We start from the raw sequence: 26166 nt of genomic DNA on the forward strand, positions 1-26166 counted from the left end.
GTTGGGATCTAGAACCTGGTTCAGAGAGGAAAAAAGGGAAAGTTAAGGTTATTAAAATGGACTACCATTAAGAATGCACATGATGCATCGTCAAAAACTGCGCTCACCTGGTCTTGACACATGAGTTCAATTTTCTCCTCGGCTAGCATGGCCATGTCCTCCTCCTTCTCCTGCTCCCCGGGCTTATCATTGGCCGAGGAGCTGGTGGTCTGCGATTCGTTGTCCAGGTTGATGATCTTCTCATAAACGTGTTCCATCACCTTCCTCACCTGGAGCATGTCACTGGCTGAGAGACGGTCCCTGCAGAACACAGTGCCAGTAAAACCAGACAGGCTACAACACAGACCTGCAGCATCCAGGTCTGTATAGATGAACATCTGTACTCTTTGTTTGATATAAACAAAGTAAACACAAGTTTTTAAAAAGCTCACTTCTTTAGAGTTTTTGCACCAGAGGAAGAATGTGGCTGGAGGTAGAATGGGATTTTGTTGAACTTGGGCATATTTTTCTGGAATAGAAGAATGACACATGTAAATCAAATGCCTCGAGGGACACAGCACAGCAGGGGGTGCACTGTCAGTGCACATCAATGCTTTAGGTCTCTGCTTTCAGCTGTTTTCCAAAATGAAGTTTCTCCATCTTCACCGTTCGATCCATGTTTGCCTTCAGCACACATAAAGCATTTGATGCTACTGGCATGTTAGTTATCTGAGTAACTTTGGGCAAGACAACTTTAGCTCTGGTCCATTCTAAATGCATGGAACAGCATAAACAGGCATGTTAGTGATCACAGTATCCAACTGAATAGAGGAACGTTTGCAGCTACCATCCAAGGCCATGCGTTTTTATATTTTTGGCACAATTTTTATATTTTAGAAACTAGTTGTAGACCACTTCAGAGACTACTCAGCCATCATGTGTGTGATTACCTAAGATATAATGCTAGACTGGTTAGCTGGTTAACTTTGGCCCCTCATTTAAATTGTGACAGGAGGGGCAAAGAGCAGCTAGAAGGAAAAAAAAGGAAGGAGGTGGGATGAGAAAGTTAGAGGATGGAAGAAAAGAAGGTGTTTCAAGATAGAGACATAAAACACCTGCTCTGTCACTCGTTTTACAAAGATGATGTATTTCATCTATATAAACAAGAAGGTGAAAACAGCTTTGATACTCACATCTACAGTTATATCAATAACCCACTGTGGGACTGTCTCATTCAGCAACATGGACTCAGTCTCTCCACCCGAGTCTCTACATAGCAACCTGAAGCACATAACAAGACAGAAGCAATCAATGAGTGAACTATTAACATTTCTCTAAGCTATGACAAATCTGTATAACAAATATAAAGTGATGACATCACAAAGCCCATGGCAGCTTACTCCAGTCACGTTTAACCTAACAGACAGTGAAACAGTACCTAAATAGAGTTCTGCCTCCTGCTTCCCCAAAGATGACTGGCGTGTGGGGTGGCACTTGGAAATATCCATTTCCTTTCTGGACCCTATTCTCCTGCTCTCCATTCACTGTGGGCACCAGAACACAATCCTTCTGTTAGACAAACTGAATGATGCCTCGGACACCTACCGCTCACTGACAGTGGTGTGTAGTCAATCAAGATGGCTGCACGTCATGTCATGGCAGCAGAACTATGAATAATGGTGCCTCGTTGAAGTTCTCTGAGCATCACCGCAGAAGGCTGGTAGATTCGGTTTGATAATTTTTTTAGTGAATAGACAATGAACTGTCTCCTTACCATGGTTCACCTCATTCTCATCTTCATCCATAGGATTGATGCGAGTTCTAGGCCAAAACTCCAGCAGAGCCTGCAGCAGTAGTCCACCCAGGTTCACTGCAAAGACCACAGTTGTGAAATATAATAATATTGAGTTGGAGCCTCAGCTCAAGCTTACTTTAATATTCATTTGTATATAAAATGTGTTAGATAAGATATCTTACACTTTGGGTCTGACCCATCAGAGCTTGAAAACCCAGCATCCTTTGCAGACACCCATGCAGCAAAGCAGTCGCTCTCATCCAGTGTGATAGTGAGCATCTATGATGCACCCAAAAGAAAGGAGAAACTGAGTGCACCACTATAAAACTACTAAACCAAGCTCATAAAGGACTTCAGAGTTGGAAAAATCCACAACTGCAAAAACAAATGAAAAGCTCATGTGTTACTAGGTCTGTGACTCACCCCAGTTTTCAGATCAACAGAGAACCAGTTTGGCACATAAACCATTTTGAAACGCTTTTTAATCTCTTCATCAAACTCCACTTTTCCCAAGTCTTCACCCTTGCAAGCCTGAATGTTACATATACATACGGTCAATACAACCTACTGGCATCACCAGATTTTAACCATCAGGTTCACAGTGGACAACAGATGCATTTGCCTTCTACCATAATGAGTGTGAAGTTTACCTTTAGAACATCCCAGAAAGCCACGATGTTGTTGGTATCTTTGGTGAGTATGTGTCTCTTGTCATTCAGAATGTGGCACTGGATAATACTGGCACCTCCTGAAACACAACCAAGAGTTTAAAAAAATACCAGAGGGATATGGAGAATTCTCTAATGAAAGAAGAACGATCAGGAGTTTTTAAAAAACACAAGTTTACCCTTGATGACTTGTTCTGGCTGAGTACACAGTGGTGTCAGAGGAGTACTGAGGTCATTATCATACTCCCCTGATGACCTGAAATTGTGCATTCCCTTTAGAGACTGCACAAAAAAAAAAACAGACAAAATAATATTCATTAGCGATTGTCCTGGATTTCAATAATCACTCCATCACCATTCCTTGCAGCAATAGTTGTGATTCACATAATGCAATTATCTTTTGTGTATCACCCACACCGTCCCAAAGCTGCTTTAAATTTTTACACAAATTGCAGGAGGATTACAGGTGAATAGCTTTAGGCACAGCTGCACACACAGGTCTCCATCTACACTGTATACTAGAGTCATTACACTGACAGTCGGCCGGTGATCTCAGAGGTGCCATGCACGCTTACCCATTTATTAACAGATGACTTGGTGGTGGAGACCCAGATTGCTGGCGGTGGGTCAGCAGATCTGTCCAGTTCCATCTGAGCAAAACAGAAAGATGGCAAAAGGTTGAATGACTCCAAATGTTTAGTTATGAGCAGAGGAACAACAGAGGAGAATACTAGGGTTATTATTCCAAAATGGGTTTTTAAACTTATTTGTAAGTATGAAAAGTATAAAACTGTATAATTTGTATTAAAATAAGTGCTATCACTGCCAACAAAGCACAGAATAAAAGAAAAAAAAAAAAAAAACTAAGAAATGAAGATGTTAACATAATGCCTGTACAGACTGTGAGCAAAGAAACATGTAGGATAGCAAGCATGCAGTAGAAACTCAGTTAAACAGTTAAACACACACTACCAGAGCATTATTTATGTTTACACTGGAAGCACCGTCCAGCTGAAGGTAATAATCGGCATACATAAAAACCAGTACTGCCTAATGATAACCCTTTAAAATGAAACGTTACCAAAAATCCCCCAAAATGTCATATTCAAACTTGTCAATTAAAAACACTGCACTGCATCAAGTTACATTATTATTACACAAGAGAAAAATCGTCCCAGGTTTTTGTATAATGACTTCTTACTTTGAGCACCGGGGCCTTCTCCTCACAGATGAGCACACGGATGTCTGGGTTACGCAGGTCGGTGCAGTAGATCTTTTTGTCTCTGCCTCCAGAATAGACGTGTGTGAAGGCCTCATTGACCTGCAGGGCCCACACCCCTTCATCATGCACGCGATAGGTGGCAATACATCTCTGCTGCCCAAGCGACCACAGGCGGATAGTCCCGTCTGAACTGCCTGACAGGCACTTTTTTTGAAGGGGGAAGGAACAGATTATGATTCAGAAAACTTTGTTAAATGGCTGCCAACCACTGTTGACACCAGACATCTTAGCTCACCTGAGTGCCATCTCGATTCAACAGTAGTGACTTGACATTGTCTGTGTGACCTTTTAGCTTCATCAGTTTTGCGCATGTTCGAGGATCCCACACTCTCAGAACCTGGAGAAAAGAAAGAAAGCAGACAGACACCTTTTCACTCATTTCACATGCACTCAATCACTATAAATAAACAGTTCATGATAAGTGGACTTTTTCCTGTAATTGCAGTTTGCATCATTTCTGAGAGCGTTTTCACACCCACAGATTTTTTGCAGTAGCCCGAATCAGTGGACACAGAACATTCCCTTTGCTCATTGGTTAAAGGAATCTGGGGCACGAACAAGAAAGTAAACATAGGAAGAAGATCTGTGTTCTCTCCCAGTGAATTAGTCCTATGAAATAAATCTGCTCTGCAACATGGGTAAACAGCATAACTGGAATTTGCTTGTGACTGTGGTAATTATATGGACAATAACCAAATAAAACTATGCCAACAGAATGCCCAATATACTTTGAGAAAATACAATACTGCTCCATACTTTGCAAAGACGATGTGCAGCCGACAGTTGACTGAGCAAGAAAAGGGGGGTAATATTGAGCATATACAACATGCTGAACTGCTCTTGTAGTTGGTCCAGATCGAGGTCAGATCACATTCACACTACAAATGACCTGCTCCAGAGTTCTTTTGGAAATGTACCAAGATCAACTCCAGACAAGAGTCTCAGTGCCTTTGTTTTAGTCTGCACCCAAGTACGATTGCCGTGTTCACACCTGCCCAAACAAACCGCACTAAGGACAAAAATGAACCAGAGTCCCCAGTGTTTGAGTCCAAGTCAACAAAGAACAGTCCAAGTCGAGTCTGAGTTGAGTCCCTGTTACCTGAGTCAAAATCATCAAGGTCTACTTCAAACTCAGATGACACAGCTGTCACCATTTTATATTCCAAACTTTCTAGCAGTGTATTGCAGAGGTCACACTAGACTTTCTCACTCTGTCAGCGGCAGACACTCATTAAAGCTGTAAGCTGAACCTGTGCTCTGCTGCCACGCTGGAGACTGGAATTCCCAGCTCCACAAAGTTTTGAAGTTGGGAAACATTTCTCTCTGAAAGCGATTAGAAGTTCAGTTGAACGTGAGATTTCACTTCACCAGGAGGAATCTGCTGTGTGTGCTCCTTCTACACCAGAGGTGCAGTTGCAACCCTCTGTGATCTGTTGTGGTCACAGACACGCTCTGTTGCCTCCAGTCCATGGCTTTTCAACAGACTGTCAGCTCCCACATAGCGAGGAGCAGTGAGAGGGTCTCGGTTGTCCTTCATCCACTGCATCAGTTCCTCTTTTTCAATACCATAGCAACCATTTGGGCTTTTTAGTAGCCTATGACCTAACTTTAAGTTAGTGTAGATCTCCCTCTCTGTTCTAATGTGCCGAAATGACGGACGGCCTTCAGATTTTTCTGCCATTAATAAAAATAAATAAATAAAAATAAAAAATTGACAGAAATACAACTTTGTACCATATTTACTCTATAAGCATTTCAGTAGGGGTGTGATGAGAACTCATGCCACAAGATCTCTGTATATTAAAACATGATGATATTTCTCGTCAAGGCAAAAACTGTCTTGCAATATCAGTACATAACAGAACTAGAGCAGCAGCTAGTATGACAGAGTGTGACAAAGTGACGGTACATTTGCATTAGTCTGGCAGAAAAGCAACTCCCTGTTGTGTTTTAACACATGGGTCTGTCCGTTCATTAACCTCTGACTTATAAAAGGACTCACAATGATCCTGATCTGACCCCACAAAGAAACACACACACACAAACCTTCACAGCTCACTTGAGTGTGTGTGTGTGTGTGTGTGTGTGAGTGAAGGTAAGGACAGGATGAGTTTGCCTGTGCTGTCACGCACCTTAACACACACACAGTAAATTAGCACCTATACTGATAATTGTTTAGAGCACTGGGATGGCAGTCAGAATTTTTGCAAGTCAATCAATCAGCACATTAATCCATAATGAAAATAATCAATAGTTATACTTTGATACAAAGCAGTTCCAAAGAGTTCCACCTCAAACAAGTACAAGTGTATAATTCTGCTTTTACAATGCAAGAGTAATATCATAGTACTGCATAACAGTCCCCGGGGCATTTTTCTGCATTGAACACTTCTACTTTTAATACTTTAAATACATTTTCTTGAAAATTCTTACATACTTTTACTTTACATTTTCAACGCAGGACGTTTACTTTTAACAGAGATACTTTTTACAGTGTGACACTAATACTTTTACCAAAGGATGTGAATACCTTCTCACTGGTGCCAACATGCCAACATGCACATGCTAACATACCTTAGTTAGATAACATGTGATAGTTGCATGCTATTTTTTTTTATCATGTTAATTCTGTTTATTCTGTTAACACTTTAGGGTTAAGCTGTCTCTGCAAATACACTTCAAGATCCAGCTTAACCAACTGTCACAGTCACTTGCACTTAACGTATTTGTCCAACCAACAAAACCTTGCATTTTCTTTCCTTTAAGAGTCACTGTAGCTGATAATAACAATAACAATAATGTAATACCATAAAACATGAAACCCTAATATTTTCTGAGACTGTGATCGTATAGTAAAAATCTTATAGTATTGCAACCCTAGTTAAAACTATGTTTTCGTATGTGAGCATCAGTGACTGAAACAGACCTTTTCTGTGGATCCAGATACAATAACTGTGCCCATCTGGTTCATAGCAAGACTGTAGATAGAGTCCTTGTTCCCACTCAGTGACGAGGCTGTTGCAGACAAAACAGAAAGTCCACAGAAAGATATAAGCTAGTACAGAAAACTAATGCACAAATGCAGAATAATCAAAACTCCCAGCAATGGGCATAAGTGTCACACAAACCAAACACTACGTACTGGTGACAGTGTTGTTAGAAGCAGTTAGTGCCGTCAGTGTATTCACATCCCAAAGAAAGATCTGCCGGTCCAGGCCTGCTGATGCCACCAGCTCCTTGTCCTTAGCGTAGGCCAGAGCTTTCACATAGTCCTTGTGTGTTCGTAACGTTGACATACAGAACCCTTTATGTGCATTCCATACTTTGACTGTTGTATCTGAAGAGGCAGATATCACTGCAAATGGAAGAAAGTCCATGAGAAGAGCAGAGTGAGAAATGTAGTGCTGAAAACTAAACTGCACAACACCTACGTTCTAACTAAAACAGCTGTAAACCAAACTCACATGTCTTTCCATTACAACAGAGTACTATGTCATTAACCCAGTCTGTATGATGCTCCATGGAGGCAATGTACGGGTCCTGCTACAAGGACAGATAGGAAAACGTAAGACAACTCCACAGTAAAGAATAAGGAACACTGATGCATGTGATAGTACAGCTGCCTGAACAGTAAATTAAGTGGTCTATTTTAATACAGGTTAAGAGAAGTTTTACTTTGTGCTGGTAGACACTCCATATCCGGATGATAGAGTCCCTTCCAGCAGTGAAGAGCCGGTTCAGCGCCGGGTCTAGCTGGAGTGCATTCACTCCATTTCGATTGTACTTCTCCACTTCATCTCTAATGACATAGGACACCTGAAACACCAAGTAAAGAGTGAACACACCTACTTCTGTGTGCATATTTTGGTCGTTTAACACGCCGGGGGTCGTGCACTTTCATTCTAAGGGCGTGCAGAGTTAGCAAGGAAACATGTAACGTTAACCAAACTAAATGACATACAAATATATGCAATGAGCTCCACATAGGTTCATTTAAACAATGGCCAGATTCTGTACTTATAACATGATTTAACATGGTAATAATGTATACTAACACCGAGGCACGTACATTTTTTTCCTCCCAGCAATTAGACCGAGCCCGGATACAGTGTAGCTAAGCTATCGTTAACACTGTATAAAAATGCGGCTAAGCTACCACACTGATCACTTATGCTGATTGCAGACCTTCATAGTTACATTACGACGTATTTTAAACGTATTTGTATGGGAATTGTTTTCAAAGGCATATAATATCAGTCATTGAGGCGGCAATGTTAGCATGACATGCTAACAACTAAAGTACGCTATGCTAGCTAGGTTAGCCGGCTTGAGACATGACTCATAACAGTAACGCTGCCTCTTCCTGGCAGGTTTTCCTGTCTGTCAAGTACCATTGAAGCGGCTTGGTTTTTAAGGCGAGGTCACTGGTGTTACAATTGCCAGACACTTAGCAGTAGTGCAACTCTTATAATTTACCTGTACTTTTCTCCGCCCAGCAGCATTTTGCCTGTGATGCGTGGCCATCTTGCATGTTGACAGTCAATTCATGTGATGCTACATCCGGGAAAAAGGGAAAACATATGCACCTGAGCTTCATGGGTAATGCGGTTTTATCCAGTCCTCTACTTACACTGTAGAAAGAAACCCATGATGGATGGCGCTCTAGAATGAAACAAACAAATTTCAGCTCATAATTCACTTAATTGCCTTTCCTGGAGTTTTCACCCACATGTCATGGCCTTTGTGTGTGAAATATATAAACATGTCTATTTTGTTTTCCTGTAAAATCAAGCTCATGTGTTGTTTGTGCCAGCAGATTATTACAACCATCAGTAATACGTCAGAGTTAGGTGGCCTTTAGTTCTAAACAAAGGGGAAAGTGAGGTTGTATATAGAAGTATAAAGAGTGACAAGGAAGGCAATGTTTCCTGAGGATTAATTCATTGTCAAGCAACCGGTTTCAACAGGGTTGGGCTCTGATAGCAAAATGTTTAAACTCTTAACATAATCTTTAAAATTGGCCCAATGGCAGATTTTACCAGTAGGCAGGGTAGGCGACTGCCAGGTGTCCCTAGGAGAAGGATCTGTGATGACTATGTTCAGATATAATCACATAAAATTACGTTCCTATTCCAACATGCATTTATATAGGTCACAATCAAACATCTTACAAAATCCCACTGAAAACGTTTATTTTTTCACCATCACTGCTACTGTATATCCGTACATATACAAACAGGTAGGCAAATAACAAGCAAGCCTTTAGGCCTGATCCCTTAACAGAATTACTTAAAAATATTGTATTTTCCCTCTCTACAGTGATAGGTTAGGTAATCTTGTACTTAACTAAAACATTTCTTGTTAAAACAGAAATATAGCTTAATATTTTGGATCACACTGTAGTCAACAGTTTTTGAAATAGCCTAGTCTACAGAGGTAAAGAGTTACAACTGTAGGCTATTTCCAAAACATGAAGGTATAAATGCTAGTTTTTTAATATGTAAAGCTGTCATGAAGAAAATGTCGCTGAAAAAAGGTGCACGGGGCATGACCTCAGTGTCCAAAGGTCGGAAGGACAGCCAGGTTTATGAGATATGCTGCAGCTCTTTATTATTCAACAACACATGGTGCATCTTCTATAAAGTCTATTATTTGGCCACTAGAGGGCGCAATAAAACACAAACACTGTAGATATGGGCTACAGCTAAAACCAAAGTGTCCGCCCCTCAGCCAACTGATCACAACATGTCATATTATGATTTTAAATCATGTCATATTAGGTTTCATTCAAGTGCAACAAGCTTTGATTCCAAATCGAATTCACAGTTTTTATTTCTGATTGGCATAATTCCTCTACTTGTTTACGGTAGTGAAGTTGATGTAGCCTATAGGCACCAATTAAAATTCAGACAACCACACATGTCCACCAGATCCTCAAAAAGTCATGTCTGACATTAGGTTATTGTGTCCCCTAAAGGTAAAGACTAGATGAATTAAAGCAGGTCGTTTTATGTCAACCTTTGAGTGGTCGGTAGCGCACAGACAACTGGGTAAAAGTTTCCCTTATACTGTCTGTCTAGCACCATCCTCCCTCCCTTTTTTGCTCAATGTGCACCTCTGCCGCCACTGCGCAGCAGCATCCTCTCTTAAGTCCTGCGGCTCAGGACCTTTACTCTGTAGGATGAATACGGAGCAGCCATTCGAATGGAAGGGAAGAGGACTGCGTGTACGTCGTACGTGTGGCGGGTCTTAAAATGTCCAGCATAAGGTGATGAGACCGCTGGTTTTTGTCTAGACCTCAGTTTTGAAAGCTAAACTTTGGATTCTGCTGACACTTCTCTACACTGTTGATTGGAGTTTTGGTCCATTATGAAGCAGAGTAAGCCTTGAGGAGAAGACATGGATTTTGCACAGAGGTTTTGGCTCTTCCTTCTTGTGAAACCCAAAGAACTTAACTCTGAAAATTATGCTGTGAATATCAAAGTTTCATGTGTAAGTACCATGAAACTATTTTGTCCTCTGCTTTTTCAGCTACTAGAGCATTTCTCCACACCATAGAAAAAAAAAATCTTAAATTCTAATTTTGACATGCAGTCTGGTTTTACACTTAAGCTATAATTTAAAACATCATGAACATGGTTTATATTAGGCTATACAAAAGATAAAATACCAGAAAGAGCATAATGAAAAACATCCATTTAATGTTTAGGTTTACACTTCAGTGATTCACTTTCATGGTCTCTCACTGTTCTGTTGCAAATACCATACGCAGATGACATATACAGTGCTTCCAGTGCAAAAATGTACTATCTCATTTTGAAGTGCATTGGGTGACAGGTTACATAATGACATGTGGTTACACAACTGAGATCCATTTTCCTCTTTTGGTGACATCCAAAATTGGAATGTGAAACTTGAAGTCTTGATCATCATCTTCTCTATTGTAACTGATGAATAGCTTTAGCATTTTCTTGTTTCTGGGGCTTCAAATAGGCATAAGGATCTATGGCTGGAACAGCAGAGCTCATAGAAACCATTTTTCATCAATAATTTTACCACTGTCTTATGGTGTAGCTTAGCTCTATACCTTGTGTAACCTAGGAGTTCAAGCTACCTGCTGCAATTACACAGAAAGGTTTTTGCAAAAGAAATGCCGAGAGAAGAACAGAGAGATGATATGTACACTTTGAACTCCAGTATGTAGTGGAACTTTGTTTTGAACCTCTCAGATTATGTCCAAAGTCCAGCTTGTTTAATTAGTTTCATTAATTCATTGTTTGAAGACAAGCATATGTAATTTCTGATATGTTACTGTTACAATAGAGAAAACACGCAGACGTTGGACTAGCACGTATCTGACAAATCTGATGAGTTAGATTCTATGATGTACTAAGGAAAGCAGAAACGTTTTCAGCAGATATAATCAGGCCCGAACATTTTAAATGAAACAGCAACATGTGACTACATGCATGAAGTGGTCCTGGATGAAACCATTCATATGAGATTACAGTATATAACCAGTGAGAGAACAAACTGATATGCTCGTTGTATTATCTTGTATCCTGACCTCATAAATCCAGAGAATTACTAAATCCTAATGTTAGAGAAAAAGTAACACAAAAACATTCAAAATGCCAGTTTTACCACAGAAACCTTTAATATAATTGTTCATTTGCAGAAATATCCTTTCTTATACTTAGCAAACATTTTAGCAGTAGTACATGTTATATAATGACCATTATAATGATAAGGTGATCACACTTGTTCTGTTTTAAAGACTCAGTCTGTAACATTAAATCCAAGAAATTCAAGGGAAAGGGCAGCACGGTGGCACAGTGGTTAGCGCCGTTGCATCACAGCGAGAAAGTTCCAGGTTCGGGCCCCACCTGGGACCCTTCTGTGTAGAGTTTGCATGTTCTCCCTGTGCTTGCGTGGGTTCTCTCTGGGTACTCCAGCTTCCTCCCACAGTCCAAAGACATGCAGCTTAGGTTGATTGGTGTATCTAAATTGCCCATAGGAGTGCATGTGTGTGGTTGTTTGTCTATGTGTTAGCCCTGCGATGGATTGGCGACCTGTCCAGGGTACACCCTGCCTTCGCCCGATTGCCGGCCGGGATTGGCTCTGGACCCCGCTCAGGGAACAAACGGTAGAAAATGAATGAATGAATGAAAAATTCAAGGGAAACATGAGATTTGTGTTTTTCTGGCCTTTCAAATATTAAGACAATAGAATTGGACAAGAAGTCTGTGACTAAGCAGAAGAAATTTTACTAACTGGATAAAATCATTTTAATATTAACAAGGGGGAAAGTAACAGAAACCACATTGATATTTGTAGGAGCTTCCCTTGATAAACAGTTTAAGTGACATTCAGGATGAAGGCTACAAAGTAAGAATGGGACCTCAGGTTCCTCCCTCTGCACTATCCACATAATGATATTTAATAATAATAATAATAATAATAAAGCATAATTTATTTAGCACTTTACAACTCAGAACGGGCCCAAAGTGCTGCACAGTAAAAACACATCTATAGACTAAAGCAATAATCAAACAATCAACCAACATTAAACAGTCAAAAAACATAGAACAACATGTACACAATGCTGTTTAAACAGATAAAACAAATTAAAGAGCAAAAGCCTGTTTAAAAAGGTGTGTTTTTAATGTGGATTAAAAAACCGCTAACTCAGTAATAGACCTAATCTCAAGCGGTAGCGAGTTCCAGAGTCTGGGGCCATAAACAGCATATTTGTCTCCTGTCTCAGAATATGGCAGCTGAAACTTAGATATGGGTACAGAGCAAAGCAGCTGACACAGTCCAGTTGAAGTGTTATAAATGAAGAGTAAAACAACATGGTGGCAAAGAGGTGATACTGTTAATGAGTTAGTAATTATTAAGTAATCATTTCAGACAAAGCGAGTGGTGGAAGAAGTGAGGACATTTTGGTGGGTCCTCACTTTCTGAAGCACCTTTTTTTGAGGGTTAAGACTTGGTTTTAGGGTTCAGGTTACAATTAGGTTTAGGTTAGGTATTAGGCATTTAGTTCTGATGGTTAAGGTTATGGTAAGGGGCTAGGGAATGCATTATGTCAGTGAGTGTCCTCACAAAGATAGAAGTACAAGTGTGCGTGTGTGTGTGTGTGTGTCAAAAGTGGCGATCTATGGCGCCACTATACTTTTAATCAAATTATCATAATTATTTGCTGTGATGACCTATTACATCTGGCAGCTATGCCTCTGTCCAGTCTAATTCCTTACTACCATTTCTTCTCTTAATTAACCTGGCATGCAAACCAAAACTGTGCACGTGGCATATGTTCTCCCAGTAGCTCAATAATATTAATATACAGTTTGGATAGTCGTGCTAGATCACTCTAACAGCTTCTTACGGTTTGTTGTTACCACTGTGGCTGCCTGTGAATGATTCGTCACATCCTGTAACATCATGACAGAAACACCATTGCTTTGAACCTGTTTATCTGCTTTGTGATGCTGCAAATGGACCTTAACCTATTTATTGTGATGGTGAATGGGAAAGCACCAGATTCAGTGTATGAGACGAGCTGACCTGAAATCAACTTGGGCCAAATAAGTGAAAGCAGATAACTCGCGTCTGGCTGAACGTGTGACGGGATCAATGCATTTCAGGACAGGAGGAGATGGACTCCCAGAGCTTAGCCAGTATGAAAAGGATACAATGGTACCTCTCTGTCAAAAGGGGAACAAAGAAATGTAATCCTGTCTTTGGAAAGCCTTTTCAGTTATTAAAATATCAGACTGACACTGGGTAAAATGTGGGAGTGAATCTTTGGTAGTAGAAAGCCCTTTATTTAGATCGTGACTTCAGTCTTTGATCAGATTACCTGCAAGTTGTCTTTATTCTTTGTTTTAGTGTGGAGGAACAGAGTTTGCTAATAACAACAAAACACACACACTCTTTTTAGACAGATTTTTGACATCCATATGTAGACCCAAGCTGTTGATTATCATTTATTCAGGGAAATTAAATGTTGTTTCTCATGGGCCCCAGTGCAATATACAGCAGACCAGACACAGGGATGAGTGCAAAATAATAAATAGGTGTGCAAAAAATAAAATAATTGTAGACTGAAACTAAAACTGTAAACCAAAAATGACTAAGTTCAAGCAGTCCTACATTAGCAGAAACAACCTGGATTTAACCAACGGCCAGTGTATTTTCTCCTGAATGTTCATGGCTTAGAGTTTTCTGTATAAAGCGTGCTGAGAAGGTCCTGATACTTTGGTACCTCCAGCCAGATGGTAAGAGTTGGAAGAGGCTGTACCTGGGGTGGGAGGGGGCTTTCATGATGCCGAAGGACTTGCAGGCCGCCATATTCACAATATTTTAGCTTCATTTTTACATAGTAAATCATCAGTTTTGATTTTATTTCCTGTCTTGTGCTCTTCGCCTTCACCTTTTGCTCATTTGCTTTCCTGGCTCAACCTTTAAATTCACCTCACATCCCTCAGTTAGTTGTTGGTTTCTCCTGTTTTGGTCCTTGCCTGCGTGTCATAAGGCCTCTGCCCTTTGTGTATTCCCCTTCATCACTCTGGAGCCTGGTATTTTTGGATTTTGGTGTTTTCTATGAGCTTTAGTTTGTTCATGTCCCGTTCTCTTCTTCCTTTCTTGTCTTCGTGTCTGCATATGAGTCCTGTATAGCCTCACACATAACAATTCACCTGTGCAGTTTTTCTTAGTTCTCTGGACTGCCTGAGCATCTTTCAGCTCATTGTTTTGGTTTTACAGCCTACAACTTCAGTTTTTATTCACCTTCACTACTCTTAACCAAATTTCTTGCCACAGCTGTTTTCATTAGAAAAAGCTCAAAGAAAGCAATTGCATGCTACATGTCCAAACAGCTGGCAAAGAAAACAGATGCAGTTAGTGACTAGCTGGTGAACATAGTGGAGCATTTGGCAGTTAAAGGTGGATATTTCCCTCAGGAACTAGTGAAGACTAAAAACAGAGCAAAAAGGAAAATGGATATTTGACTTACATTTGCCTGACACATGCTCTGAATGAATGGCAACGCCATAATGTATTTGCATGCATGCCAGTAACAACTTTGTAAGTTGATATGTCAGTATTGTGTTTATAACTACCCCAAAAAACAATGTCCTCAAATTTGAAGTATAACCAAGGTCCAGAAATCCCAGATTTCATCAACTGGAACCATGTTTGAGTTCACACTCTACACATTGTCATATTGACATTCACCTTTCAGCATCATTATGTGACATTGATCATTTAATCAGTCTGCACTGTTTCACTGATAATCTTTTGCAACTTGGCACAGTATAGTTTAAAAATATAAACACAGAAATAGGCGGACATTTTGGATTTTACAGTAATAGTGCATTTTGGTGTGCTGTTGCAAATGTAAGAGTATGTCTTTTGTGCAGCTGTCAGGACTAAGTCCAGGCAGTTTCCTTCAGTTCAAGAGGCAAACAAGTGATCACCATGCTAAATCATCACTGGTGAAAACCCCTGATCAGAGCTACAGGCTGTGGGCTTAATCTGTGTGACTCACAGCTAGGGCTGGCCTAGTTTGACAGAGACAGTTGGATCATAGAAGGCTGGTGGTCAATGGGAAGGGTAAAGAATTTATGTCGTCTCTGGTTTTTTGTTGTTCTTTCAAAGCAAAGCAAACAATGGCTATTGTGAGACATCAAGCAGATATGGAGCAACATTCATTTGGAGTGATGTTTGTGTCCACCTGTTGAAAGTCCAATAATCAGTCTACTGTTGCACCTGTTTTGCTTTCTGCAAACCCAAAATATCTCACTCTTTATGTTCACATGCTAGCCATTTTTTCTGTCAGCTAGCTGGTGATAGACATAAACAGTGGGTGTATCAGAGCTTTTTCATACAAGATACCTGTCTGCTGAAAACTACTGTATGCTAATGAGAGCAATGAGACTCAAAGTGAATGATAAACAATGACACACAACCAAAGTAAAGAGCTGAAAGTTGCTAGGAAAATAAATAAAGCTGCGTAAAATGCAGGGTTCCATGATCATTGTCTGTGGCCCTCTGAGGCAAAAAACATTTTCATATTATAGTAATTTCCTCCATGATAAAAGTATTGATTAAGGCAGCTTTTAAGTAATTTGAAAAACTAGAAATAATTTAATTTGTTGTGCCAAGGACATTTTGTTTTTCATAAGGCTGTATGATTCAATTATATTAATTAATTAATAATTAATTATATTGATTATTTTCTCTCACCTCCTTTATCTGCTTTCCTTTTGTTTTCACTCTGCCCCTGTAGCTGTAAGTAAATTCTAGTACATGAGAATCAGAATGAAAAGATGGCAGCCATGCTGTTACCAACGGGTCCTAATGGTTTGCAGCGGTTTACTCGCGAATCCTTGGCTGCGCTGGAGCAGCGGATTGTGGAGGAGCAGGCCAAGAATGCCAAGGTTTGCCAGGAGGCTCACAGGAGCGCAGAGCCACCCAAACCCATGGCCGACCTGGAGGCAGGCAAGCAGCTGCCACGCATCTATGGTGACATCCCTCCAGAACTTATTGGGGTGCCACTGGAAGATATTGATCAATTTTACTACAAGAACCAGAGGGTGAGAGTGATTGTGTGTGCGTGTTACTGGGTTACTGGGTACAGATGTGTTAGCACCGACATACACACACATGTTTGTCTGCACAACAGATGACCGATTATTTCTACATGTGGGTATATTGAGGGTTTATCTGTGTGTGTCCGTGCAGATTCACATTTATCTGTGTATTTGTGCAGGTGAAGTTGTCTTTCATTCCAGTCCAAGCTATCCCTAAACAATATGTCACTGAAGATGCTCATGATATGTTTTAACTCTACAGGATTAAGTTTCCCATAAAGGCAAGGACACCACAAACTCTTAACGACTTCTGCACTAACCTGTTTGTGTCCTTAAACTAAATTAGTCCAGGCGTAGTGCCCATATTGCCAATACGAACCATGTATTTATTTTTTCCAATTTGAAGAACTCCAACTGACTACTACAAATAATATTAAATTCCACATTCATATGAGCACTGTTTGGAATATATACAGTATGTTCATTTTCAGAATTATTATATATATCTTTGTGTAGCCTTTTTTTAATCATACAATTTCTTGAAAAAAGCATCTTTTATGTGCAACTTGGCCAAAATGGCAGTGTAGAGTAGTTAACACAGCCAGTTATCTGTAGGGCCAGAGACATCTTTTGGTGACAACACCTGTAGGGCCAGAGACATCTTTTGGTGACAACACCTGTAGGGCCAGAGACATCTTTTGGTGACAACACCCACAAGTTAAGGAAAAGTTGTTTGCCTTAGTTCATCTTATTCTTTGATGAGGAACTAAGATTGACCAATTGAGATTTAGAATCCTTCAGTCTTCACTTTTATGGCATTAGCTCAGAAAATAGTAATTGGTAGTACAAAATGTGAACTGATGTTTGAAATGATAATTGCAGGAAATGTGTTGTTTCTGTAACATTAGAGAGAACTGTTGTAAGGCTGGAGATGTTACTATGTCTGCATTATGCCAGTTAAAATATGGGGTTTCTCAATTACCCGTCTTGTTTAGAGTGTAACACATCTCTTCATCGGTACATATACTGTTGGTTACCTATTTGTGGAGGAGAGATTCAAATTAATTAATGGTGTTTCAGTTTGTTGTGCTGTTCACTTTTGACATAACACCAGCAACAGGAGTTGTGCTCATTCGTGAGCTATCCTCTCATTTTTAGGACGAGGCTCTCTGGCTTTATCGTTCTAAAATATTTACAGACAATTTGGAGTTATGAGGGGTGCAAAGCTAATCTAGAGGTACCCAAGATTAAACATTAAATGGCTGGAAATAAGCAAAATGAGCAGCCATGGGCTTTTTAAATAAATCCACCTGTGTTGAAGAAAGGGTCAACCTTTTTGGATCTGTCTCCATGATCTCAGCTGGTCTCACTTTTGTATGGGCAGTCACTGTTTTACTTATATGGCAGTCAGAGCGGTAGACTCAACACAGCAGATATACATTATCATCTCTGCTGGGTAAAGAAAACAGATAAACTGTTGTTGAGATTTTCTGCAAAGCTAACAAAATGTGCCTGTATATGAGGGGAAATTGTTTTTAATATGTATTTACATTTGGCTAGTTTGTTTTATTTGCAGATTCTGAGGAATAATATTTTAAATGTTTGGTTTTCTGTTTTCTTTGCAGACTTTTATAGTCCTTAACAAGGGGAAGGCCATCTTCAGATTCAGTGCCACATCTGCACTTTACATTTTTAGTCCTTTTCACTTCATCAGATCAATTGCAATTAAAATTTTAGTCCATTCATATCCTTTCTGTTTGCCCTGACCGTGTGCCTGTCCCTGCCATGGACATATAAAATAATCACGGTTGGTTATTTCTTGGTGGTTGACATTACCTGTCACCTAACTTGGTTTGTCAAAGGACGGTATTAGCAAAATTACAAATATAGCCTACTACCAGTGGGTCAACATGATTGAAATATAGATGAAAATAATGGAAAAGATACTTTAGGTATTTTAGTATTAATTGTCAGGCAGCTTGCTCAGAACAAATCCCTTAGTAATATTTCCACCAAAATGTTAATTTTATGTTGTAACAAGGCCAGAAGTCAGTCATTTCATACTAACAGATAAGCCAATTTTTAATATTTACCAACTTCCCCTGTACATTTCTAAGGGATTTTTCCATAGTCCCATTTTTCAAACAGCTTTGTAATGGTTCTTTCTGGCATCACAAACCAAATCCCCTAATATCCCTCTTCTAATCTCTGAAATGAAATAAGAGCAAGGAGATTTCACATCATGTGACAGCTGGCTATTAGTTCTCAGACAGCCAGACTGTGCTTTACATGCAGGAAGGAGTCTTTTCTCTGGATCTCCTTATTTTATGTTATAAATTACAGAACATGTATTTGTTAAATCATCTATTGAATATCTGTCAACGTTTGCTGGTTCTTTGCAGCTAAAATATTACAAATATTATAAGTGTATTTGGATACATTGATACATTGTCACAGGCTATAAATGCTTATTTCACAGTACACTTTCCTTAACCCTTTTTCCACTTTGTTTAGCCTGTTCATAATGTTCACTATACTGACCAATTGTTTCTTCATGGCCATGTCTGATCCAGCACCATGGACCAAGTACCTGGAGTAAGTACATGCGAAATACTGTATAAGCTGTTGTCTGATCTGTGCTATATGTGTTCTAATATGGGGTTTTGCTGGGATTTGTTGCTTTATCAGAGATTGAAGAATCAGTTCTCATGTAAGTAATGTAATGCACGTAACATTTTCTACACTCCGAATATAATGCATGTAGTTATCATCAGTTGTTCCCAGGCAGTTTTAGCATGTGGCATGCAATCTGCACAGACAAGGACTTTCACTTTTGCAACTTTAGCAATTTGTTTTCAGTTTTTCAATTTCAAGAGAAACCACTTGATTTCTTGCCAAGAGTTAAATGAGAAGATTGGTGCCACTGTCATTTTAAATATGAAGTTACAGCCAGTAGCTGTTAAGCTTGGCATTATCTTAGTTTATGTTATCTTAGCTTGGGCTTAGGGACTGAAACAAGGGCAACAGCTAGCCTGGCTCTGTTTGAGACTGTGAGGTAGCCAGTGAAGTCTTTAGGAAGTCAGTGCTCCAGCTGGGCTCAGAAATACTGTAGTTTGACATTTAACCTCTTTTACCATAAAATTGCCACTGCTAATTTTTACACTTTGGTTTTTGTATAGATTAAATAATTCATAAAATCAGTAGAGGTGTTACCATGGCGCTTTTGTTACCTTTGGACAGAGCCAAGCTAGCTACTTCCAGTCTTTAGTGGCAGACATGATTTAAAAAACTGTTTACAAGTTTGACACAAATTGGAAAGTCTTTACCATTTTTTTAAAATTCAGTTTGTTGCCTATGTGTACTGCATTGGCTTACAGTACTTTACTTTTCACATGTCTGTAATGTACTGTACTTGTAAACATGGAACACATATTAATGTAGACTACAGTAATATTGTCTTATTAAACAGTTCCAGCTTGTTATATTATGGCTTGTATACTGGACAATCTGGCAGTGACATCACTCATCCATAATTATGTTAGTACAAATCATTTGTTGCATCCAGTGTAAAATTGTTGGGCTACACGTGTTTGCACATTATTAATTATTCATGGTTTATAGTAAGTCTGATTTCACTATTCACTGTTACAGTTTTTAATGCTTAAATTTGTTCTTGTGCAACATTGAGTTCAGTGTAACACTGCAATTTCTTCTTCCTCCATACATTTTTCCAGGTATACTTTCACTGCCATTTACACATTTGAGTCAGCAATAAAGATATTAGCCAGAGGATTTTGTATGGTACCGTTTACTTTCTTGAGAGACCCATGGAACTGGTTGGACTTCACCGTCATTGTCATGGCGTGAGTAACAATATCATTATATAAATGATCAAGTCTCACCTGAAATGTACAGTACTTTCCATTAACTGTGCCTACATTTTCCACATGTGTGTGTAGAAACTACCAGAGAAACATCACATTAAAAAAGGTCCACCTTTAGTGGGCAGGTTTTGTCTTGTGGGACAGTTTTTGTGCAAACTGTATTATTGTGCAGATAAACCAAAATTTCCTCCTTTCAGTATTTTTCAGTAATGTCAAAGTGACTGCAGTCATCCTGAGTGGTGATTTGAAAAACCATAAAGGATAAGCCTGTTGTAGTGGTCAGAGTTCTCTGTGCCATGACTCACTACCCATGATGATGGAGGATTAGACAGGTGACCTCTCAAAGCTGCTGCATTGTCAGAGACCAATTATCCTGATAGGTTATTTGATTTGTTTGGAAACAGCAAGTCAAAATCATCTTTACTGGGCATAGATTCTCATTACCTAAGGTGATTAATTTGTTTTTGATTAATTATGGCTCAAATTCGTTGATGTCATTTTATCTCGCAAGTTCCTTATACATGCTTTCCTCTGTTGTTTCAACTCTTAAGGACGCTGTAATCTGTGTTTTTATCTTATCAGTGCATCACATGACTACTTGAATACAAAAAGACTTAACGAAACTAGACAGAATTGTATTTTGTGGTTTCCTCTCAGCCTGTGGTGAGTTTTATAATGTTTTCTGGGTTTTCCAGGCCACAACGTTACAGTTTTGATTCACTTTTACCGCTCCTTTAGCAGTGTTTATAACCACACCAGGTGGCTGTTTTTAGCAAATCACTTTGAAAAAAGCAAAACAAAAAACCTGTATTGCCTGCCTATCACAGTAGTTAAAGGTAGTTAGCAACTAGCTGGCGAACATGCCTGTTAGCATTTAGCAGCTAAAGGCCAGTTATTTCTCAGGTTTTGGATAGCAAAAACAAATGTATAAAAAAAGTGAATATTTTGACTTAGAAACATCAGCTGGCCAGAAACAAATGTATGCATTGTATTTGCTGCATGTGTAAAAAGGCATCTGTGTACTAATACATTAGCCATTTGAACCGAAAAAGTATGTCAGCTCCATTGTCTTTATGGCCATGTGGCCAAAAAATGTTTTAATGCACTGTAAGTCCCCTTGAAGAAGGGTTAGGGTTACACTCAGACAATAAGCACATTTAAAAAACCTTATTAGAAACCCGTGTTATTAATATGAAATGTATTTGTTAAGGCATGTTATACATGAGGTCAAGTATACCATGCCATACAGAAGACCTACTTTGTTAAATCTCCTTCTTTCTTTATATCACATACCAGATATGTGACAGAATTCGTGGACCTTGGAAACGTCTCTGCATTAAGAACCTTCAGAGTATTACGAGCACTGAAAACCATATCAGTCATTCCAGGTAAGGTGACTAACAGGTCAAACCACAGGCTGTGTCTGTATGTCCTCTTGTTTCCAAACATGCCTGCAAAATCTCTGTAAAGCCAAAGTTATTACTAACTTTTACTGTCTCTTCTTTTCTGTCAAGGTCTAAAGACTATCGTTGGCGCTTTGATCCAGTCTGTGAAGAAGCTGGCAGATGTGATGATCCTAACTGTCTTCTGTCTCAGTGTGTTTGCCCTCATTGGCCTACAGCTTTTCATGGGGCTCCTGCGACAAAAGTGTGTCCGCAGCCTTGCGCATTGTGTCAACTCCTCATTCAGCCCCAACGGATCCTTCTTCTGCAACAACAGAACCTGGAGCTCCAGTGTGGACTTTCTCACCAGTGAAGGTCAGCCAAAAACTAAAGACGAGTAGAGGAGCTTAGCACCGTAACAAAACAGGGTTATGTTGAATTAAAACTCAGTGTCCCCCCTCCCTCTGCTTTTTTAAAACACATATTTTGCACACCCTCCACCAAAATTACCTGGTATTTAAAAATCTGCTAGTCTTTTCAGTCAACACAACATTCAAGCACACTAACTGGATAAGTACAGTGACAGCAACAAGGGGACAGGCAATAACTTCTTGTTCTCCTTTCCTTAGATAATTTTTACAAAATTGAAGGAGCAAAGGATGCCTTAATATGTGGATATGGAAGTGATGCAGGGTAAGTGTCCTGGTTACAGCTTGTCAATCATCTACAGCCTATTACGTAATATCAAAATGTTTAGCATCTAATGGCTTTTGATCCCACATATGACGTGTGTAATGCGATATAGCAGCTTGAGCACTGGGCTTGGTGTGAATAGTTTTTGAGGAACAATAAAACAAACAAATACCTGATCGGCATCTGATCGGTATCTGATACGGCATGTTTTATGGTTCATACTTTCATTCTGTTACTTAAAGTTCAATAAATAGTAATGATATTCTGGACTAATATTCTGTTATTGTTTGAAGGAGATACTGTACTGAAGTATTCAAGCATACAGCTTTAATATGTCAGTTAGTTTCACTGCAATGAACAGCTATAAATACAACTGCTTTCTACTGTACAAAGTTATATAAAATACTGTAAAAGAACAGAAAGTGAAATGTATAGACCCAGCACTTACAGCCTTCTCACATGTGGTATAAATAAATGTGGGCACACAGAGACGATATTTTATCTGTGGAGTGACAGACTTTGTTCCCAATCAAAGGCTCAGTGTGAAACCATCCAAATATTGCTACTCAGCCTATGCACTGAATAATCCTATAAATCCAAATGCTTTTGAAACAAGCACAGCAGGATGACTCTGTCCATGCCAGGCCAAGTTCAAGGGTTATAATGAACTAAGTACCCATCTGTGTGAATCTGAAATCCTGCTGCTTCAACAAATGGCTTCCATTAGGTGCTCTTGTTAATGATACAAGATCATTTCTGGTATACAATAACAAAAATGGTGATTATAGTTAGTTTTTACAGGGAAGTTTGGTGCAAATGTTTTTTTTTCTTCTTTTCTTACATTCTTAAAATAAGTGGTTCTATACTGAACCTGTTTGGTTTGGTATTTTAACTTACATATGGGATTGAACAGTAAACAGCCCATTAAACTGCTTTAACTGATTTATTGTTGAGGAAATTTTTGAAGCATGTTCACTTGTATTAGCTTCTACAGTGTGAGAATTTCTTGGTTGTTTCACACTTTCTTTGCTGATAGCTGCTGGTGTAAAGTTGAAGGGCTTCTCTAACAGCAAGGAAAGACATAGCATATTTGTAGTACTATAATATTTTATTGAGTTAATAGAAAAAGACACATTTTATTGGCGTCCAACCCTTTAGTTTGTGATCTCACTCTGTGACCTTTCCTCCAAAAACAGACACCTAATCTCACAAGAGGTCAAATCTGATTCAATCATTTGTGTTCAAGTCAGACCAAAAATTACATCTTTAAACTCTCAAATAATAGCTCGCTAAAATATGGCTAGTACCAATATGATCCATCCAGCTATCCCAGAGTTTATCTTGAAGTTACTGCAGTTGGAGTTTTTTTTGTGTGTGTAGTTTGTGAAGCTCTAACAGCAGAACACTGTGATCTACATTCAGTTTTTTTCCCTGTGTATAATGAGTGTGATAATGGCTCTTTGGACAATAAAGGAATAAGGAGCATTACCATAGTCCTTTTCTATCCCATAGTTTCTAATGTCGTCACCAAGAAAATGGTAATTCATCATCAAAATATTATTTTAGACACAGTGAATGGGGAGTTCATAGAGCAGTCAGATGCAATAAAATATAATTCATACAATAAAATTGAATAAAATACACTGAACATAGGCAAGATCATCACTGATTCCTCATTCTAGTTGTAAACCATGTAGAGCTTAGTTTAGAGTCAGCCATCATAAACCATATATTTTGCAAATTAATACAGTATACATACAGTAATTAATACTGTATGTATGTTTGCATACATACAGTATTAATTACTGTATATATGTTTGCATACATACAGTAATTAATACTGTATGTATGCAAACATATATACAGTTGCAAGAAAAGGTAATGGCACTGTTTGCAATTTCCTGGTTTTCTGCATAAATTGGTCATAAAATGTGATCTGATTTTCACCAAAGTCACAAATACCAACAAACAATCTTTCTAAGCTGATAAAACACAAACATTCATGATCTTTCATCACTTTATTGAACACACCCATTAAACATATAAAGTGATGGTGGAAAATGTAATGGCAGCAATGTTTTATTAGCTGGTTGAACCACCTTTGGCAGCAATAACCTCAAGCAAGTGTTTGCTCTAGCTGGATTAGACTTGCACAACATTCAAGAGCAATTAATTCTGGACCATTTTTTTGGGGACCTGCTTCAGCTTGGCCATATTGTTAGGATGTCTGGTGTGAACAGCTCTCTTGATGTCGTTCCACAGCATCTCTATTGGGTTTAGGTCTGGGCTCTGACTGGGCGACTCCAAAAGATGGATTTTGTGTCTCCAGAGCCATTCTGTAATAGATTTACTATGATGTTTAGACTCACTGTCGTGCTGCATCCCCCAGCTTGCTCTGAGCTTCATCTTGTGGACAGCCACCCTGACATTATCCTGTAGGATACCTTGATAAACTTGGGAATTCATTTTCCCCTCCACAATGGCGAGCAGTCCAGGTCCAGCAAAGCAGCCGCACATCATGATGCTCCCTCCACTGTACTTCACTTCACTGTTGGGATGATGTTTTCATGGTGGTATGCTGTTCTTTTTTTACGCCATATGTAGTGCTGCGTGCTCTTTCCAAACTATTCTACCTTTGTTTCATCTGGCCCCAGGACATTTTCCCAGTAGAGTTGTGGAGTGTTAAGGTGGTCTTTGGCAAACTTCAGCCATGCCACAGACACCATGCCTGTTCCATACTTTGCATATGGTTGACTCAAGAACAAAGATGTTAACCAACTTCGGTGACTCCTTCACGTCTTTAGCTGTTATTCTAGGTTCCTTTATCTACCGCACTGAGCCTTTGTAGTGATCTTGGCTGGGCGCCCACTTCTATGTAGAGTAGTCATAGTACCACATCGTCTCCATTTATAGACAATATGTCTAAATGTGGACTGATGAATATTTAAAGTCTTTGAGATGACTCTGTAACACTTTCTAGCTACATGCAGGTTTTTAAAAATGTTTTGAATATAGAAGTCTTCACAGTTACCGAGCACATCCTAAATTTGTGAGCCAACATGTTAGCTTCTGCTCTTCGTAAATGTCCTCATCATCTGATAGATCACTGGTTATGTAACATCCAAAATATTGAATGCCATTGCACTCTTTTTTTGCCACCCTTATTTATTGCATTTTTAAAAATGTTAGACCAGTGTTAGATCAAAGTCAAAGTGACACAGCTTCATGACCTGGCCGTCAGGTTATAGGTCAAACTAACTTTAGTATATCTTATGTTTCTCTTAGCAAAATGATGGATTATTACCTTTTGTGACAGTTTAGATAGAACTTCCTGAAGCAGGCTGTGGACATGGGAAACATACTAAGCAGGTCAGAATGGAGGACATAAAACACAGAGGATGCTTAATCTTTTGAGTGTATTCCAACAAGTAATCCTTGAGTAGATTTCCAAATTAAAGCTTTGCATATGTTATGATGACACAGATGCACACAAACACACACAGACACAAGTGTGTGTACACACATATTCCAATGATATTTTCAGCCTTGATAGTTAATAGGTTTGTGATAAATTACTTGTTTAACAGTCCTGCTATTTCTTATCGCTCCTACTGTAGAGTTGAAGGGGACATTTATCCCCCTACATTTTAAAGCCAGTGTGCATCAAGGCTGACTGATTGTACTGTATAGGCAGTTTCAACTTTGGCCCTTAACTGGAGTGATGTGGACATGGAGACCCAGCGCCTCACCCCCCTCAGGATATAAGGAAGACACTCAGGATTGACACATGTTCCTCTGCTCCTCTGTTAGACAAACTGCAGGAAATTGATAGTCCATTCTCCAAGATATTACTAAAAAAAGAAACATGAAAGCAAAGAACATTC

General features: G+C 39.2%; 2 protein-coding genes across 2 annotated transcripts in view; one reads left to right on the forward strand and one right to left on the reverse strand.

Moving 5' to 3' along the window:
* Nucleotides 1-8290, reverse strand: LOC109962643 (WD repeat-containing protein 48; the record flags this gene model as incomplete). Its single annotated transcript, XM_020604534.1, has 18 exons — nt 8201-8290; nt 7400-7540; nt 7189-7267; nt 6867-7079; nt 6651-6739; nt 3960-4061; nt 3644-3868; nt 3018-3092; nt 2622-2724; nt 2425-2522; nt 2198-2305; nt 1957-2053; nt 1754-1849; nt 1418-1523; nt 1173-1260; nt 432-508; nt 108-300; nt 1-15 (listed from the first exon to the last, which is right to left on the reverse strand). Coding segments are annotated over exons 1-18 (1953 nt in total), but the record flags the coding sequence as incomplete, so codon positions are not given.
* A 1761-nt stretch (nt 8291-10051) lies between these two features.
* The window catches only part of LOC109962644 (sodium channel protein type 4 subunit alpha B-like), a 31983-nt gene continuing 15868 nt past the window's right edge, over nt 10052-26166 (forward strand). Inside the window, exons 1-8 of the mRNA XM_020604535.1 lie at nt 10052-10216; nt 16020-16326; nt 17949-18067; nt 18829-18918; nt 20058-20186; nt 21504-21595; nt 21722-21964; nt 22219-22282. Of these exons, the coding sequence (XP_020460191.1) occupies nt 16060-16326; nt 17949-18067; nt 18829-18918; nt 20058-20186; nt 21504-21595; nt 21722-21964; nt 22219-22282 (1004 nt within the window). The 5' untranslated portion in view covers nt 10052-10216; nt 16020-16059. The remainder of the gene's footprint in view (nt 10217-16019; nt 16327-17948; nt 18068-18828; nt 18919-20057; nt 20187-21503; nt 21596-21721; nt 21965-22218; nt 22283-26166) is intronic.

The sequence above is a fragment of the Monopterus albus genome, unplaced genomic scaffold, assembly GCF_001952655.1.
Source record: "Monopterus albus unplaced genomic scaffold, M_albus_1.0 scaffold66.1, whole genome shotgun sequence".
Taxonomy (NCBI): domain Eukaryota; kingdom Metazoa; phylum Chordata; class Actinopteri; order Synbranchiformes; family Synbranchidae; genus Monopterus; species Monopterus albus.